The sequence below is a fragment of the Hyaena hyaena genome, unplaced genomic scaffold, assembly GCF_003009895.1.
Source record: "Hyaena hyaena isolate Hyena2069 unplaced genomic scaffold, ASM300989v1 scaffold_367, whole genome shotgun sequence".
Classification (NCBI taxonomy): Eukaryota; Metazoa; Chordata; class Mammalia; order Carnivora; family Hyaenidae; genus Hyaena; species Hyaena hyaena.
Window position 1 is genome coordinate 1,631,627 of NW_024081002.1, and position 18,631 is coordinate 1,650,257.

Genomic DNA, 18,631 nt, shown 5'->3' on the forward strand with positions numbered 1-18,631 from the left:
ACTTGGCACATAGTAGGTGCTCAACAAATATGTTAAACATTTATGAATAGTCATGAGAATAATATTTATGCTACAAGTTTCCCCAAAGAATTTCAATTAATCCTCCAAGTTCCTCTAAACCCCCTGTCCGATAAAGTAGGAGGTGGAGCTAACAGCTCTAGGGAGAAACGGTTATGAGCAAAGAATTGGCGGGGAGAACTGTAAGGCGTTTTTCACCAGGTCACACAGCAGCCTGTGAATTTATGCTTCCTGGACCGATCATGGAACAGCTTGCAAACAAATTACTCGCAAACGAGCGAAGCCTATTTTTAAAGATCCCCATGCCGCGAAGCTCTAGGCGATGACATCAGAGAACCCCGGGTTTCCGCCCCGCCCACTCCGAGCCAAGCCCCTGCTCCTCGAAAACTACCAATCCCAGGAGGCACCGCCGCTCAGCGGACCAGGGCTCCACGCGCGGCCCGCCCCGACGCGCCGAGGCCGCCTCCTCTGGAATTAGGAAGACGCCCGAAGCCCGGCCCGCCACGCCGCCGGGACCCGCGCGGGGCCTGCCGGGACTTGTAGTCTCGGCGGGCTGGGAGCGCCGGCTTCGGAATCTCGGCCGCCGTCTGGGGGCTGAGGCGGCGCGGGCACGCGTGCGCAGTGTGCGGACGGGCCGTCGCGGGCGCCGCTCCGGCAGCTCGGTGGCTGTGGGAAGCCGGGGCCGCCGCGGCGCGGGTGCTGCGGGCCGAGGGCCGACGTGAAGTTGGGCGTGAGGAGCGCGGCCGCCGCGGGGCGCGGTGGGCGGGGCCGGGCTCTGGCAGCGCCGCGCCGGCTGAGGCGATCGGGGAGGCGGCCGCGCGTCCGCCGAGGAGCCGGCGGGCGCTGGTGAGTGCGGGGCGGCGGGCGGCGGGCGGCGCAGGGTCCCGGGCCGCCGCGCCGCCCCCGTGCGCGAGTGTCCGCCCCGCGCGGCCGCACCTGGGCGAGGCCGCGGCGCAGGCTCACCTGCGCGCGGGCTCCGGGGCGGCGGGAGGGGGCGGCGTCCTCCTCCCGCGACTCCTGTATTGTTTTCCTGACCTCAGTCCTCGGCGGCGGCCGGCGGCGGAGGGCGGGGAGGCCGGCGGCGGTCGCGGTGGCCGACGAGCTGGTCGCGGGGCTGCGCTGGGAAGGGCGGTCGCGCGCCGCTCCCGGACGCCCTGCGCCGGCCAGCTGTCCGGGGATTCCCGGCGGGCGACGCCGGTCGGGGTGGCGCGACTCCAGGACTGTGCCCACGGGGGCTCAGCCGCCCGGGGCATCGTTTTCTGCAGTCTTCACGCGCTTTCACTTTAGGGCTCCCCGAGTCAGCAGTGGACTCCGCCCTGGGCCACAGAATCACGCTTTCCCTTCGCACCTTCACGGTGCAGATGCCCGGTGCGCGAGGTGGAAGTGACTTGTCCAAGGTCACGCAGGTAGGACCCGGGAGGCGACCAGAGCCCAGGTCTTTAAACCTGGAGGCCAGGTGACAGCCGCAGCGCTTTGGGGAGGTCCTGAGCGGTTTTGTGGTTTATTTCAGATGCTTTCTAATGACCCTCCTGGATAGATCATCCGAGGGGAAAGTGTTGTCATAGTGAAAACGGTCTTGTTATTTATAGTGTTTACTGCCTTTGTTGAATTCTAGTTATGCTGAGTCCCCCGGCTGGGCACCTGCCCCGGGCTGGGCGCTCGATCGCTCTGTCGGGGGGCGAAGGGGGGTGGGGGTCTGCAGATCCAGATGGAGGTTTAAGGAAGAAATGTGCACGCAGGTTGTGCCCTTTTCCTCTTCTGGTTCACCTTCCAATCCTGTGACACTTCTTTTCTTACCTTGCGCTGGGCCGTTGTCAGTTTCAGCAAGACTTTCTTTGCTTTGATGAAGTCATCGCCCTTTGTGAATTAGTTTTCTAACTAGAAAATCTTATTTCCTGTGTGTTTAATGACTGGAACAAGCAGCGCAGTATGAGGTTTGTAACTATTGTCTCTTATCTTAGAAGTACTGATCAGGTCCGCTTTATTGCCCCGTCCCCCAAGCGCTGCGCTTACATACTTTCTGTGTTGGTTCAATGCTGTTGAAACGCTTTTGACAGCGAAATTTGGCTAAGCTTTAATAGGATTCAGAGAAAAACGGGAAAAAAAATCATTTAGTAAACCTCCATTTTCCTTCCCAATGTGAAAAATCTGAAGAACTGTTATTTCAAAAATAGTTAAGACTCATTCTTCCTAAAATGCCTATTGCTTCTCGTACTCCCAGTTTTTCATATTAATACACTTGTGGCAAAAAAAGATTTCGCCAAACATAGTAGGTTTAAATAGTCCTTATCTTGGCCAAATCTTCCCAAGGAAAATTACATGCTAGAATAATTATGTATTTAAACAAGAATGTTTAAGTTTAGCAGAATTTGGGTTAATGGTTAATTTATTTTATAGCGCCATAAACCCTAGAATGTTTCCATTGATGAATTTCTCTTGAATAGAGAGCCATATAGCAAAGGATATGGCTGTGAATTTGCTGTTTGTGGTAAGTAGTGGGTAACTTTTGTGACATTGAGAAGATGTGATTCACGTGTTGAAACTGCTCCCTATGGTACTTTGTCTTGCTAATTAGTAGTTTTATGGTTGCTTTGGGGAGGAGGGAAGTAGCAGGTTTGTATCTCTTTTATTCCCCAGTTTTAGCAATGTAGCAAAATAGGAAGGAGAGGTGATGTGTAAATTTGAGTTTGTCATAGACCAGGAGAGACAGTGAAACAGGATAAGTATACAATTGTTAGGAAACTGCCATGAGTTCATAAGCCGGAAGGACCTTTTTAGCAATGTGTAAGGACATTAAGAATAGCATTGGGTATTTTCTCTGAAGAGTCGCTGTGGGCAGCTCTCCCATGTTTGCTGTTAACATATAGGATATGACGATGTTGAAGACTCCTGGAAAAGTATCTGGAAACGATGGGAACATTTAATATTTTTATAGCGGCCTTTTTTCTAAAAATGTCTAATGCAGCTTAAAAAAAAAAAAAAAAAAAACAACCCCAGACTTAAAGCCTGAAAGTTCTTATGGTCATACTCTAAAACTTACGGTTATTTTGACTGATATTTTGTAACTCAGAATGAAATGTGTGAGATAACTTATTAGCAAATTTAAGTTAGACTTTGATTTTGAAATACTGCTTGATGTTAAGTAGTTTCCTTGTTTAAATCTGGCATTTAAGAATGGGAGAGATAAATCATTTTATGAATAGAGTATAGTAATTATTCAGATGTGGTAACAGTTAACCCTCTGCTTTTATGGGATCAAAAACTCCAAGTATCCTAGCAGTAACTGTCTCAGCCTTCAGCTTGAGCCATAGTAGTAGACGAGTATTCTCCACACGCTTGAGCATTTTACTTTTGTTAATATTAAATTTTGATTTTAAATTTCAAGTCGATTCTCTCATTTCTGACCTCCAGTAATATAGTAAAATGGCTTCAGTAGGAAATAAATATTAAAATTGAGTATTAAAGGTTTTGACCATTGTAAGTACACAGCATTTAGAAAGATACTGATATGATACCAGAAAAAGAATTCTTAGGGCAGAAACTTGGTGGTTTTCAATGCTTGCTTAGTTATTTTTAGAAACATAGAAATATGGGATGTTTTATTTAAAAATAAAAATTCCTGTTGCTCCTTATTTTGCAGTAGGACTCTTATGCTTAATGAGTAACATGAAACCATTGAGCTCTAAGTAATATTTTTCCTAATAGCCACTGTGTAATAAAGAATATGTGAGTTTATAATTCTAGAAGATGTTTAAGCAAACGTATTTGCTATTTATTTTGATAAACCTTTTTATTAGTTGAATTGCTTTGATTCAGGGAGATAGTGTTTTGGAGATTTTTATATCATAAGTTTTCTTTGAATTGGAAGTCTCTGTTGACCGTAAAAGAAAATTAGTGTCATGTAGGATGTTTTTTAGCATTTAAATAAGTCTGAAGGTCTTAAATATTTTTTCCTACCTAGAAACCTTACCATTGTCAGTGTGATAGTTTTATTTTCCAAAAAGTTGTGGTTTTATCCTTCCACACAGCCTAGCCTTTTCTAGTTTAACCATTGAACTCTGGATTCTGTATTCAGTGTAGCCTCTTCCTGAAGAAAGGACAATCACAGGCACTTAGAACTGGAAGCAGTCTCGAAGGACTTCTAATGTAGCATCTTACCCAGGACAGTAAATCCCCCGTGGGAATATTCGTGTCAGGTGTTTCCTTTCATTACTGAGGGCGGTAATGCTGTTCCATATGTTGTCGGGTTATTGAGCAGTCTGAACTTGGTGAAAACAAACAGATGACAGTTTTATTTTTCACTGTTTACTGCTTTCAGCTGTGATTTGTAGGATCTTCCTTTTCCAAACCCTCTCTCTCCACCTCATACTATGAACAGATGATAGTTTTTCCATCATTTACAGCCATTAAAACTCATCTGTCTGCTTCAGCAGTTTAAACCTTCAGTCTCCTGTTAATTTCAAGTCCCTCTCCTGTCTTACCCCAGCATCAGGCCACTTTGCGTGAAGTACTGGAAGTGGAGAGGGATTGTGGTATGCTCCCAAAATTCCTTTCTCTTTCCTCCTCTGGGATATTATTCCAAGTCAGGGACTTGTAAGAAGAAAAATGGAAAAAGACAAGTCTTCCCGGGTGCTGTTAAAGCCCTCTTTTGATTAACAGTGGCAGGCCATTCGGATCCGCTGGTAGAGGCATCCACACTGGAACTTCCGTGAGGTCGCACAGAGAGACTCCCCGCTGCATGTAGTTCCTGGATAAGACATTTGCTGTGGGCTCACCTTTTCCAGCCTACACACCACCCCCTGGTTCCTAGAAGTGTGTGGGGGTGAGGTGGGCTGGGGATCTCTTTTCTCTACAGCCAGACTTTTTGATAACAGCAAGACAGCTCGAGTCTAACCACCTTCTGCAGTTTTCATTTAATCCACTGGAAACTCACTTCCTTGTGAGGCCAAATGGTGCTGTGCCAGTTGCAAAAACCTGCCCCCTTTCCCTTTAGTGCCCTTCCATTTCTGTCTTTTTTCTTTTTCTTTCTTTCTTTCTTTCTTTCTTTCTTTCTTTCTTTCTTTCTGTCTGTCTTTCTGTCTTTCTCTCTTTCTCTCTTTCTCTCTTTCTCTCTTTCTCTCTTTCTCTCTTTCTGTCTGTCTGTCTTTCTCTCTCTCTTTCTTCCTTTCCCCTGCTTAAAGAGGTGCAGAGTCAGTCACGCAGTCTATTTGATAAGTAGGCATTGAACTGGAGAATGGGACGCCGGTTTCTCCTTGTAGGCACCTCTTGGTGAATGATTCTCTTAGAGGGCCCTTCCCCTGTTTCGGGGTGAATACCCTCTTCCTTTCCCCGTGTCCTCCCTAAAGACTTGGAAGGCTTCTAATTATCTCCCTCTCTGGTATCCCAACCACTTGCACTGAGTGATGCTAAGGTTAGGGTGTTGATTAGGGTGCCTGAGCCGCCCCTGTGTGTGTGTGGGGTGGGGAGAAGGGTGTCAGTGTTGGGCTCCCCAGGTGTTGACATCTTTGTATCCTCAGCCTTGTGTTTGTTAGCAAATTTGGGACAACAAAGTTAGTGTCACTCAACACCAGTTAACAAAAAATTGTGAAGCCCTGTGGGCCTGATGAGGTCTCACTGCAGAATTTAATTTTTTCTTTTCTTTCCTTTTTTCTTTTCTTTTTTTTTTTTTCTTTCTTTCTTTCTTCACTCCTCTCTCTGATTTTTCTCGTTTTTACTTTTTGGCTTACTTCCTGGTTCTTGACTGATAAAGTTTTTTTTTTTTTTTAAGTATTTTTATTTATTTCTAGGAGAGAGAGAGAGAGACAGCGTGAGCAGGGGAGGGTCAGAGAGAGAGGGAGACACAGACTCTGAAACAGGCTCCAGGCTCCGAGCTGGCAGTCAGCACAGAGCCCGAAGCAGGGCTCGAACCCACGAACCGTGAGATCATGACCTAAGCGAAAGTCGGACGCTTAACCGACTAAGCCACCCAGGCGCCCCTTGACTGATAAAGTATTAACTGTGAATATGTTTGTGACTGATTATATGGTCAAACTATACCTTAGACTGAAGGATACATTTGGGGGGGCAGGTTTTAATACAAGTTTCTCTGTTCTTGCCTCGTTCTAGCTTTACTAAAGATATAAATACAAATAGAAATACAGAATTTGAACCTTTTTCTTTCCATCATCTAAGCAGACAAGTCATTTAAATCTACTGATTTCTTGTTAAATGAGGAAAAACCAGCTTTCTATCCAGAAACTTAAATGTTAATATTCATTGCAACAACATGGATCTAGAGGGTGTTATGCTAAGTAAAACAAGTCAGAGAAAGACAGATACCATGTGATTTCACTCATTTGTGGAATTTAAGATACAAAATAAATGAACAAAGAAAAAGAGACAAACACCCCTCCCCCCCAAGGCTCTTGACTTTAGAGAATAAACTGGTGGTTACCAGGTGGGAGGTGGGTGGGGGATGGGTGAAATAGGTGAAGGGGATAAAAGTGCTCTTATGGAGATGAGCTCTAGGTAATGTATGGAACCATTGAATCACTATAAACCTGGAACTAATGCATCACTGTATGTTAATCGTATGTGAATAAAACAATTGTGAAGGAAAAGAATATTGAAGTAATTATGGGCTAGTCAACAAATGGTTATTGAGTACCTTCCGTGTGTCAGGCACTGTGTTAGACATTGAGGAAACAATAGTAAATACGAAAAAAAAAACCCTCCAAAAATCAGTGCTCCTCTGGGGCTTTTCCGGGATGGGGAAACAGACAAGAAACAGGTAAATAAGTAGATGATATTGTTAGCAGCAAATGCTAAGGAGAAGAATGAAGTAGGAAAGGGAGGTAGGAAGTGGCAGTACAGCTCCCAGCATTTGCAGCTTTAGATAGTGTTGAAATAGGGTGTCACTTTTTCTTTTGGAGAGGGACATTGGAGTTCAAAGGCCAAGCGGGGAGCTCGTCTGATACAGTAGGGAGTCCAGTGGCCAGATGAGTGATGGCGGGTGGGGCTTGGGATCGAGTGAGAGGCGTGTGTAGGTGAGGCCTGTGTGTGTGTAAGGGCTTTGGTTTCTACTTTGAGATGAGATTGCATTGAAACACTTTTTTTTAGTTGTTGTTTATATTTTGAGAGAGAGAGAGAGAGCAAGTCTGGGAGAGGCAGGGAGAGAGAGTTCCCAAGCAGACTCTGAGCCATACCAACTGAGCCAACCAGGTGCCCTGGCTGAACACTGACATCATCTGGGGAGGTTTTATAAAATGTACTGATGTTGGGGCGCCTGAGTGGCTCAGTTGGCTGAGTGTCTGACTCTAGATTTAGGCTCAGGTCATGATCCCAGGGTCATGGGATTGAGCCCTGCATTGGGCTCCACACTGAGCATGGAGCCTGCTTGGGATTCTCTGTCTGTCTCTGTCTCTCTCTAAAAAAAAATTTAAAAAGTAATGATGTCTATATCCTATCTCCAGAGTTTTGTTTTGTTGTTATTGTTTTGTTTTTAAGCTTTATTTACTTAAGTAATCCTACACCCAACATGGAGCTCAAACTTAGAACTTTCACAATCAGGAGTCACATGTTCTTCCGACGGAGCCAGCCAGGTGACCTCCATCTCCAGAGTTTCAGATTTAATTGGCTAGGGGAGTGGGGCCATCCTTGGCATCGGGATTTTTAACAGATCTTAGGGAATTCTAATAAGCAAAGTTGGGAGACTTTTGAGCAGGGTGACTTTATATGGTATTGTGTTACAGAGCCTGGGCTCCAGAGCCGGACTCCCCTAGCTGCGCCACTTCCAAAACCTAAGACCATGGACAAGTTATTTAAAAAATCCTCCATGCTTTTGTTTCTTCATCTGTCAAATTGTTGTTATAAGGATTAAATAAACTAATGTTTAAGTATCTGGAACAGTGCTAGGCATGTAGTAATACGTGTTTATTGAATAAACGCTTCTGAGTGTATGTTTTAATGGGATCATTCTGTGTTGAGAACAAAGTGAATGGGCAAGAGCAGAAGCCAGGAGGCCCTTGCAGTCACCCAGACGAGACACACCACAGTGTTGGGGGGGTCAGTGATGAGGCGTAGTGGGATTCTGGAAATACTTAACAAGAGCCAGCAGGCTTTGCTGATGTTCTGGACGTGTAATGAGAGAGAAAGAAGGTTCATTCGAGTCTGATTTCAGGATGTTTTGCCTGAACAGCTGGAAGAAGGGAGTGGTTTTTTGAGATGAGGAAGACAGGAACAGGTTTCTAAGGGGAATATCTGGAGTGGTTTGGTAAGTTTGAGATGTCTGTTAGATAAATAGGTAGATCTATAGAGAAGGCAGCTGTATACATGAGTCTGGAGTTCAGCTGAATGTCCAGGGCTGGAGGTAGGTGCTGGAAGTCATCGATAAGTAGACCTGTATGAGAAACTGAGCTCACCAAGGGACTGTGTGTATACAGAGGAGAGGTCCATGGGCCGCCTCCTGGGTCATTCTTAGTTTAGAGTTCGGGGAGATGGAATGTTTCTTAGAGATTCTGGTGTGCTCTAGAATAAAAGGCAGTTATAATTATTTCCTTTTTTAAATAAAAATGTCTAATGTTTATTTTCGAGAGAGACAGACACAGAGCGCAAGCAGGGGAGGAACAGAAAGAGAAGGAGAAATAGAATCCGAAATAGGTTCCAGGCGCTGAGCTATCAGCACAGGGCCTGACGTGGGGCTCAAATTCATGAACCACAATTCATGAACCACAAGATCATGACCCCTAAGCCTAAGTCACATGCTTAACTGACCGAGCCACTTAGGCGCCGCATCCTAGTTTTTAAAAAAGGCTTTATTGGGATATAATTCACCCATTTAAAGTGTACGATTCAGTGGAGTTTAATATATTCATAGAGTCGTGTAACTGTTACCACAGTCAATTTTAGAATATTATTATGCTAAAAAGAAACCCTGTTCCCTCCCATCCCCAGGTGACCCCTCATTTCCCTCATCGCTTCTGTCCCCAGGCAAGTGCTTAACCTATTTCTGTCTTTATGGGTTTGCCCGTAAGGAGTGCCCATCATTGAAATCCTGTAATATGTGGTCTATTTAGAGAGAGGTGGTATTCATTAGTACCTAGCATCTAGATTCATTAGATAATCATTTGGTAAAGATGGGGGTTATAAGACCTCTCCTCGTAGAGATAAGTTTTTCTCTTTGTAATTAGTAAGAAAACTGTGGGGTAGGTATTTTGAGGCTGCATGAATATTCTGTCCTCTAACAACATATTATGTAATGGTTTTAGTGTTCATTGAAGATCCTTGCTTCAATCCATGATTATAGTGGGAGTGCCAAGAGATTTTCTGTTACTATCATACTTTCAATGACCATAAGTTTATAATATCTCTAATTCAGATGTATTACGTAGAGTTTTGCCTTTTATTTACATCTTTTCTCTTAATATGAAAATCAAGGTTCCTAATAACAAGTAAATAAATGTTTTATTACTTTATATTATGAATTATCATGTTATATTTCTATACGTTAGTAAAAGTTATCTAAGATAAACCTTAGTGTCAATGTGTATATGTTATTCTATAATACACATAAAATACTATCATATAAAATAGTTTCAGAATTATAACACCAAGTGGAATTACTGGGTTATAGAATAAATGTATATGTGATTTTCTTAAATAGTTCCATATTCACTTCAATAGGGTTGCACCATTGTGCATTTTCACGAGCGATGTAAGAGAGTCCCTATTTTCTTATAGCCTCGTCAGTATAGTGTGTTGTCAAGCTTTTGACTTTTTGCCAGTCTGATAGGTGAGCAATGGTATCTCTCTGTAAAACAGTTTTTCGATTTTGAAGAGTTGTGAACATCCACAAAAGTAGACAGAATTGTATAACCACAGTACCCATCGCTTAGCTTCAACAGCTGTCCACCCAGGCCATGCCTCCTTCAGTCCCTCCCCACTGAATTTGCAGGTAACGTTTTATCTCCGTGTCAGTAAATAAAAGGATTCATTTTCTTGGTAACATAATCACAGGGACATTATCACACTGAAAATAAAGATCTATTTCCTTAATACCATTAGGCAATATTCAAATATCTAATTTTCCTAAATATGTCAGTGTTTTTTTTACTTTCTTTTTTAAAAAATTTCTTTAATATTTATTCATTCTTGAGAGGAAGTGGGTTTGAGGGGTCAGAGAGAGAGGGAGACACGGAATCTAAAGCAGCTCTAGGCTCTGAGATGTCAGCACAGAGCTTGACAAGGGGCTCGAACTCATGAACCACGAGATCATGACCTGAGCCAAAGTCAGACACTTAACCATCTGAGCCACCCCAGGCGCCCCGGTATTGTTTTTTAAACAGAATTTATATAAGGTTCCTATGTTGTGATTATGTCCTTTAAAAAACATTTTTTAAAATGTTTATTTACTTTTGAGAGAGAGAGGATAAGCTGGAGAGGACAGAGAGGGGGAGACACAGAATCTGAAGCAGGCTCCAGGCCCTGAGCTGTCCACACAGAGCCTGACACGGGGCTCAGACTCACGAACCATGAGATCGTGAGCTGAATTCAGACGCTGAACCAACTGAGCCACCCAAGTGCCCCTGATTGTGTATTTTTTTTAAGTCTTTCAACTTACAGCTGCTTCTTCCTGTTCCCGTTCCATTCCCTCTGCTCCCTGGAATTTGTTTTTGAAGGAACCATGTTATTTGTCCTGAGAAATTTCTTACAGTTTGGATTTTGCTATTTGAATCCCTGTGGTATGGTTTTAACATGTTTTTCCTCTGTTTTCTGTATTATCAATTGGTAGTTAGATCTAGAGGCTTGGTGAGATTCAGGCATTTTTATTATTTTTTTCAAGTGTGTCTCATAGATGTATCATGGTGTGTCATGCTCTTAGACAAGTAGGTACATGCAATCCGCTTGCCTTTTTCTGTGCTGTCAGTGGCAGTGCTTACTTTATACGTTAGTTTGGGATTCTTACTATGATTAAAATTGAGCATCTCTTCATATGTTTAAGGGACATTTTTATATCTTTTTCTATAGAATGTTGGTTCATGCCTTTTGCCCATTTTTCTAAACTTTTGATAGATTTCCCTTGACGTGTTTTTGTAAGCTCTTTAAGTGTTAGGGAGATTAGCCGTTTGTGATGCTAGACGTCGTAAATATTTTCTATTGGTTTTGACTTTGCTTATCAGGTTTTGCCATGCAAAAACTTAAAAAAAATTTTTTTAAATGTTTATATATTTTTGGGAGAGAAAGAGAGTGAGCCGGGGAGGGGCAGACAGAGAGAGACACAGAATCTGAAGCAGGCTCCAGGCTTCAAGCTGTCGGCCGATGCGGGGCTCAAAGTCCTGAAGCATGAGATCATGACCTGAGCTGAAGTTGGATCCTTAACCGACTGAGCCACCCAGGCACCCCACTGTGCAAAAACTTATTTATTATTATTATTATTTTAAATGTTTTATTTATTTCTAGGAAAGAGAAAGAGAGAGAGAGAGAGAGAGCGTGAACAGGGGAGGGTCAGAGAGAGAGGGAGTCACAGACTGAAACAGGCTCCAGGCCCTGAGCTGGCAGTCAGCACAGAGCCCGAAGAGGAAAACGAACCCACGAACCGCGAGATCATGACCTAAGCGAAAGTCGGACGCTTAACCGACTAAGCCACCCAGGCGCCCCGGTTATTATTATTTTTGAAAAGTCTTTACAATTTATCTTGAGAGAGCGTGTGTGCATGTGCGTGTGCGAATGGGGGAGGGGCAGAGAGAGAAATGGAGAGAGGGGATCCCAGGAGGGCTCTGTGCTGTCAGCACAGACATGGGACTTGAACTCATGAACTATGAGATCATGACCTGTGCTGAAATCAGAAGTCAAACGCTCAACCAACTGAGCCATCAGGCAGGATGGAAAAGCTTTTTTATAAAGTTATGGGTGGTGGTCAATTTTATCAGTGAATATTTTATTGCTACAGGATATTTTTTATTAATTTTTTAGAGCTTTAAGCTACATACAATACACTGTATCCATTTCAAGTTTATAGTTTGATGACTTTTGGCTATATTGTGGCATGTTTCCCTGTGGAGTGCTATTCCACTGTATAGACAAATTACATTTTATTTACCTCTTCATGTTTGACAGACATTTAGGTTGTTTCTAGTTTGGGCCTATAAGGAAAACAGCTGCTATAAATATTTGTGAATTAGTCTTTACATGCATATATGTTTTCATTTTCTTGAGTAAATACCTAGGCATGGAATGACTGGGCCATGGATTAGGTGTGTGTTTGGTTTTATCGCCAGAACTTTTCCCAGAGTGGTGGTGTCATTTTACATTCCCCTCAACAGTGCAGAAATTCTGGATGTACCACATCTTTGACAACATTTTTTGTTGTCAGTCTGCTTACTTTTAGCCATCTGGTGAGTGTGTATGGCATCTTTTCAATTTCAGGATTATTGCTGTGTAACTTACATACAGTAAATTTTCCTCATTTTAGGGTCCAGTTCTGTAAGTTTTGACACATGCGTAAAATTGTGTAAGTTCCACCACAATCAAGATATACAGCAGTTATGTCATCAGAAACATTTGCCTTCTGTTCCTTTGTAGTCATTCCTTTTCCTTATCCTAAGCCCTAGCGATTCCGATCTGTTTTCTGTCGATGTTTTGTTTTATTTTGTTTTTAACTTGCAAGCAGTAAAGTTTACTCTGTGGCGTATGGGCCTGAGTTGAGGGAAGCGTGTTGCGGTGTGCCCCACCACAGTCAAGATGCAGAACACTTCCGTCACTACGAAAATTACGCTTTGAAACCAGCCCCTCGCTTCGCACCTGATTGTCCCGTCTCCATAGCCTTTTTGGTCTGTCTTCTTCCACTTGGCAAAATAGATTTGAGGTTTATCTATGTTGCGTGTATCAGTGGTTTGTTCCTTTGTATTGCCAAGTAGTACTCCGTTGTAGTAGATGTATCAGGGTTTATTCATTTATTGGTCAAAGGACATTTGGCTGTTTTTGCTTTTTAGCCAGTTATAAATAATGTTGCTTTAAACATTCATATACAGATTATTTTGCAAGCACAGCTTTCACTTCACTTAGATAAATACCTAGCCGTGGGACTGCTGGGTCGTATCATAAGGCTATGTTTTACTTTATAAGAAATTGCCACGCTGTTCTTCCAGATTACCGTACCGTTTGCATTCCCACCAGCAGAGTATGAATGGGGTTCACCTGTTCCACATGCTTGTCAGCGTTTGGTATTGCCAGGGGTTTTTGTGGTGGTTTTCTGTGTTGGTTTTTTTTTTTTTTTAAGCCATTCTAATAGGTATGCTGTGGTTTCTCTTTCTGACTAATGATGGTGAGCCTCTTTCTATGTGCTCATTTACTATTTAAATGTCTTCTTTGTTGACTTGTCCAGATTTTTTGCCCATTTTCCTATTTGGTTGTTTGTCTTATTAAATTGTAATAATTTCCTGCCTGTTCTTGGATATCACTTATTTGACAGACATCTATGTATGGAATATTTTTCCCATTCCGTGGCTTGTCTTTTGATTTCTTAACTGTTTTTCAAACAGCAGTTTTTAGTTTTGATAAAGTTCAATATAACAACTTCTATATGGCTCGTGCTCTTTGTGTCTTAATTACGAAATCTTTGTGTAACCCCAGAGTCATGAACACTTTCTCCTATCTATTTTTTTTAGAAGCTTTCTTGTTGTGGCTTTCAAATTAGGTCTGTGATTAATTTTGTTGCATTGTTTTCCCACATGGATAGCTAATTGTTCTAGCACCATTTGTTGAGAAGACTATCCTTTCCCTATGGAATTGCCTTGGGAACATCTTTGTTGAAAATCAGTTGACAGTATACGTAAGAGTCCGCTTCTGGATGCTACTCTATTCCATTGATTTATTATATCTTTTTTTTAAATCAACCCTACCTTGTCTTTATTGCTGTAGTTTTATTGCAACTCTTAAAATCAAAGAGTGTAAATCATCCTACTTTATTCTTTGGGAATTATATTTGGCTTTTCTAGATCATTTGTATTTTTGTGTATATCAAGGAATATATATCCTAGTCTCAATTTTTATAAAATATCCTGCCGGGATTTTGAAATATCAATATTTCATTTTTTAAATGTTTATTTTGAGAGAGAAAAAGCATATGCCCTGTGTGAATGGGGGAGGGGGAGAGAGAGAGAGAGACTCCCAGATAGGCTCCATGGTGTCAGTGCAGGGCTCCATCCCACGAATGGTGAGATCATGACCTGAGTTCAATGCTTAACTGACTGAGCCGCCCAAGCGCCCCTCAGTACTTCATTCTTTTCTGTGTCTGTGTAATATGCCATTGTGGTGGGAGAGATCACATGTTTTTTAACCATTCACCTGGTGATGAACAAATAGGTTTCTAATTTTTCACTATTGTGAATAGTGTTGCTACAAATATTTATGTATACACTAGTAACTGTTTTCACTTCTTTTTGGTATATATCTAGGAGTGGAAATGCCGAGTCATATGGTAATTCTGTGTTTAACTTTAGGAGAATTACTAAACTGTTTTACCCAGCTGTTGTACTGTTTTACGGTGTTGGAGGGTTCCAATTTTTCTACATCTTTGCCAACACTTGTTATTTTCCTTTCTTTTAATTATTGCCATCCTAGTGGATATGAAGTGGTGTCTCACTGTGATTTTGATTTACATTTCCCTAGTTAGTAATGATACCGAGCATCTTTTTGTGCTCTGTTGGCCAGAACATCTTTTGTGTTCTGTTGTATATCTTCTTTGGGAGAAATGTCTTTTCATGTCCTTGCCTGTGTTTTATTTGGATTGCTTGTTAGTGAGTTGGAAGAGCTGATTATACTGGATACTAGACCCTTGTTAGGTATGTAATTTGCAAATATTTCCTTTCATTCTGTAGGTTCTCTTTTCATATATATATGAAAGCTTTTTTGATATAAAAAAGCTTCTAGTTTTTATGAAGTCCAATTTAGCCTATTTTTTTCTTTTGGTGTTCATGCTTTCGGTGTCATATCTAAGAATTCATTGTCAAATCCAAGGTCATGAATATCAGTTACTATCTTTTCTTAAAGTTTTAGAGTTTTAGCTATTTTATATTTAGATTGTTAATCCATTTTGAGTTAATTTTCATATATAGCATGAAGAGGGGTCCAGTTTCATTCTTTAGCCTGTGGATATCCAGTTGTCCCAGTGCCGTATTTTGAAGAGGCTAGATCTTTCCCCATTTGCATGATGTTGGCACCTTTGTTGAAAATTAGTTGACCATAGGTGTATGGGTTTATCTGGGCTTTCAATTTTATTCCTTTATGGGGCACCTGGGTGGCGCAGTTGGTTAAGTGTCCAACTCTTGAGCTTGGTTCAGGTCATAGATCTCACAGTTTGGGAGTTCGAGCCCCATGTCGGGTTCTGCACTGCTGGCATGGAGCCTGCTTGGGATTCTGTCTCTTTTTTCCCTTGCCCTTCCCCAGCTTGTGCGCTCTCTCTCTCTCTCTCTCAAAATGAATAAATAAGAACTTTAAAAAATGTTTATTCCTTTGGTGTATGTCTGCCCTCATGGCAGTCCCACACAAATGGATAGTTTTTATCTGTGGGATACAGGCACACCTAGGAGGTATTGTGGGTTAGGCTCCAGACTACCATGATAAAGCAAATATCGCAGTAAAGCAAATCCAATGAAAATTTTGGTTTTCCAGTGATATGAAAGTTATGTTCACACTATACTGCAGTCTCTTAAGTGTGTAATAGTATTACATCTAAAAAAACAACATATATACCCTAATTTAAAAAACACTTTATTGCTAAGAAAATGCTAGCCATCATCTGAGCTTTTAGTGCACTATAATCACTCATCACCATGACAAATATAATAATAATGAAATAGTTTGAAACACCGTGAGAATCACCCAGATGTGACACAGAGACAACGTGAATAGATGTTGGAAAAAGTGATGCCAGTAGACTTGCTTGATGTACGGTTTGCCACGAACCTTCAGTGTGTACAAAAACACAATATGGAGTGCAGTACGGGGAAGCACAGTGAAATGAGGTATGCCTCTACGTTAGTATAGTATGTTAATATTTCAAGTTTCGATTACTTTTAAGAAATTTTTAAAATGTTGGATAAGTTCATTGAAGAAATTACCTCCTGTAAGTGCCAGATTTATAACAACACACATATGCAAACTTGGTAATTTTGTTTAAAAAGTTTTGGGGTGTCTTCCCATTTCTCTGGCTGCGTACAGAATAATGATTTAGATATGCAGTCTATCAGGATGTGTTCTAATTGAATTTTCACTGTGGGTTAAACTTGCCTTGAGCCTCTACATGAAGGGCTAGTTATGTAAATAAATTCAAGCTGCCAGAAGGAGTTGGTGCTGGCTAGAGAAGAATTAGAATAGGAACAGTCTGCAGATTTGCATCCATCAGGAAAGGGAGTCATAACTATGGTTTCTAGAGGAAAAAAAATGACTGGCAACTCATGTGTTGTTTTTTTTTTAATGTTTTATTTATTTCTGAGAGAGAGAGACAGCATGAGCAGAGGAGGGTCAGAGAGAGGGGGAGATATAGAATCTGAAACAGGCTCCAGGCTTTGAGCTAGCTGTCAGCACAGAGTCCGGCACGGGGCTCGAACCCACGGACCGTGAGATCATGACTTGAGCCGAAGTGGGACGCTTAACCGACGGAGCCACCCAGATGCCCCTTAAGTCATGGTTTTTAACTTTAATCCCAAAACCAAAACTTTAGTACTTTTTTTTTTAAATGTTTTATTTATTTCTAGGAGAGAGAGACAGCGTGAGCAGGGGAGGGTCAGAGAGAGAGTCACAGACTGAAACAGGCTCCAGGCTCTGAGCTGGCAGTCAGCACAGAGCCCGACACGGGGCTTGAACCCACGAACCGTGAGATCATGACCTAAGCAAAAGTCGGACGCTTAACCTTAAGACTAAGCCACCCAGGCGCCCCAGTACTTTAAGAATCAGAATATGAGATGCCTCTGAAGTCTCTTTTAATCTATAACTTCTTTCTTCTCTTTTTCCCCCATAGTAACTTATTTACTAGAGAAACTGGCAGTTCTGTTGTTTCCCACAGTCTGGCTTTTGCTGATTGAATCTCTGTGGGCAGGCAGTTGAATGCGTCCCTCCACAGTCTTTATTTCCTGCAAACTGGTAGTTTGACATGATAAAAGCTTTTTTGTTACATGTTCACTTCATAGGTGATGTTTGTGGCTTCCACCAGGAAGTACCTAAATAAAGACCTGCTTATCTCTCTTTTCACGATAGTAACTAATTTTACTTGGCTTCATTTTAGTTTTAGCAATTTGAAGAGGCAGGGTGGTGTAGATGTTTAGATTTAAGCTCTAGGGGTGCCTGGGTGGCTCAGTCGGTTGGGTGTACGACAACTTCGGCTCAGGTTATGATCTCACAGTCCGTAGGTTCGAGCCCCACGTCAGGCTCTGTGCTGACAGTTCAGAGCTTGGAGCCTGCTTCAGATTCTGTCTCCCTTTCTCACTGCCCCTCCCCCGCTCACTCTCTGTCTCTGTCTCTGTCTCTGTCTCTTAAAGACATAAAAAAAAAAGATTTAAGCTCTAGAGCTCAAGAACCTGGGTTCCTGTTTTGATTTATTATCTACTGGTTCTCTAATCTTGGATCGTCACTTTCTCTTATGAGCATCAAGTTTCATATCTGTGAAATGGGGATGATGATGCCTGTTTAAGTGGTCGTTTTGAGGATTCAGTGAGAAAATGCATGGAAAAGAACCTTGCACAGAGCCTAGCATATAGTCCGTGGCCAATAAATGTACCTATTGTTCTGTGAATTTAAAAATATTCTAAAATAATCTGAAAAGTAGGTCATATCAATTTATAAATGAGGAAATTAAGTTTGGGGGTTTTTGGAGGGCTCACTTGTGTTCATTAGGGGAAAAAAGGAAGTCAGTTATTCAGCTGAGGTGAATAGCTCTCCTTTGCTCCCATCAATGTGTGTAGTTGAGTTTAGTAACCACTCCTAATAAGCTTAACTTCAAAAGTGATTTTTGCCCATGCTTCCTAAGTATTCACATTACCCAGCCCTCACCTAGTTTTGGGAAGTGGGCTCTTTCTTGAAGAGACTGTACCATAGCACGTTTTGTGCATGAAGTCCACCGAGAAATACTTACTGTTAATGTTTTTATTTTGCAGTGTAATGTTCAGGCTCAGAAATGCCTTATGTGGATCGTCAGAATCGCATTTGTGGTTTTCTGGACATTGAGGAAAATGAAAACAGTGGGAAATTTCTTCGAAGGTACTTCATACTGGATACCAGAGAAGATAGTTTTGTGTGGTACATGGATAATCCACAGGTTTGTAAAATCCAAATGGTTACCTTTTTTCCAAAGCACACAAGGATTTTAATTATTCAAGTATTTAACATTCTATACGGGTGTGAGGATTTGTCCTAATAAACAGTATATGTTTAGATTTAGTTCTATTGCCGGCGTTCTTTGTCTGCACCCTCAACTCCTAGCTGTCTTCTTTGAATTTTAGAAGTTGCAACTAAGTTTATTTAATAAGAATTTATGCATGCATATTTGTTTTTTTCCCCCCTTGGGAGAGAAATGCTGTCTCTGGTAGAAAATACTTAAATCATTTAAATTTAAGATACTGTCCCTAGAGACTGCTGTCTT

At 42.0% G+C, this 18,631-nt stretch overlaps 2 protein-coding genes across 7 annotated transcripts in view; one reads left to right on the forward strand and one right to left on the reverse strand.

Moving 5' to 3' along the window:
- Positions 1-431: 431 nt before the first annotated feature.
- LOC120244103 (atherin-like) lies at positions 432-1,271 on the reverse strand. Its single transcript, XM_039250442.1, has 2 exons — positions 1,054-1,271; positions 432-954 (listed from the first exon to the last, which is right to left on the reverse strand). Exons 1-2 carry the CDS (start codon positions 1,269-1,271, stop codon positions 432-434), a joined length of 741 nt encoding a protein of 246 aa, XP_039106373.1.
- Positions 593-18,631, forward strand: part of PLEKHA1 (pleckstrin homology domain containing A1) — a 59,147-nt gene continuing 41,108 nt past the window's right edge. For 2 of the 6 annotated variants that reach the window (XR_005531467.1, XM_039250463.1), the window contains exons 1-2: positions 593-864; positions 18,147-18,307. Coding sequence is in view for 5 of the 6 variants with exons in the window: in XM_039250463.1 (XP_039106394.1) it covers positions 18,167-18,307 (141 nt within the window). In the remaining variant the exon portion in view is untranslated. Of the gene's footprint in view, positions 865-1,080; positions 1,425-18,146; positions 18,308-18,631 lie in introns of those variants that run through there. The other 4 variants (XM_039250462.1, XM_039250460.1, XM_039250461.1 and 1 more) reach the window with 4 other exon arrangements.

What these genes read in the sequence shown, in the direction of transcription:
- LOC120244103 (XM_039250442.1), bottom strand. Translation starts at nt 1,271, where the DNA reads ATGCCCCGGGCGGCTGAGCCCCCGTGGGCACAGTCCTGGAGTCGCGCC. An exon ending in GGCCGCCGCCGAGGACTGAG is followed by an intron (nt 955 to 1,053) that starts GTCAGGAAAACA and finishes GGCCTCGCCCAG; the next exon opens with GTGCGGCCGCGCGGGGCGGA.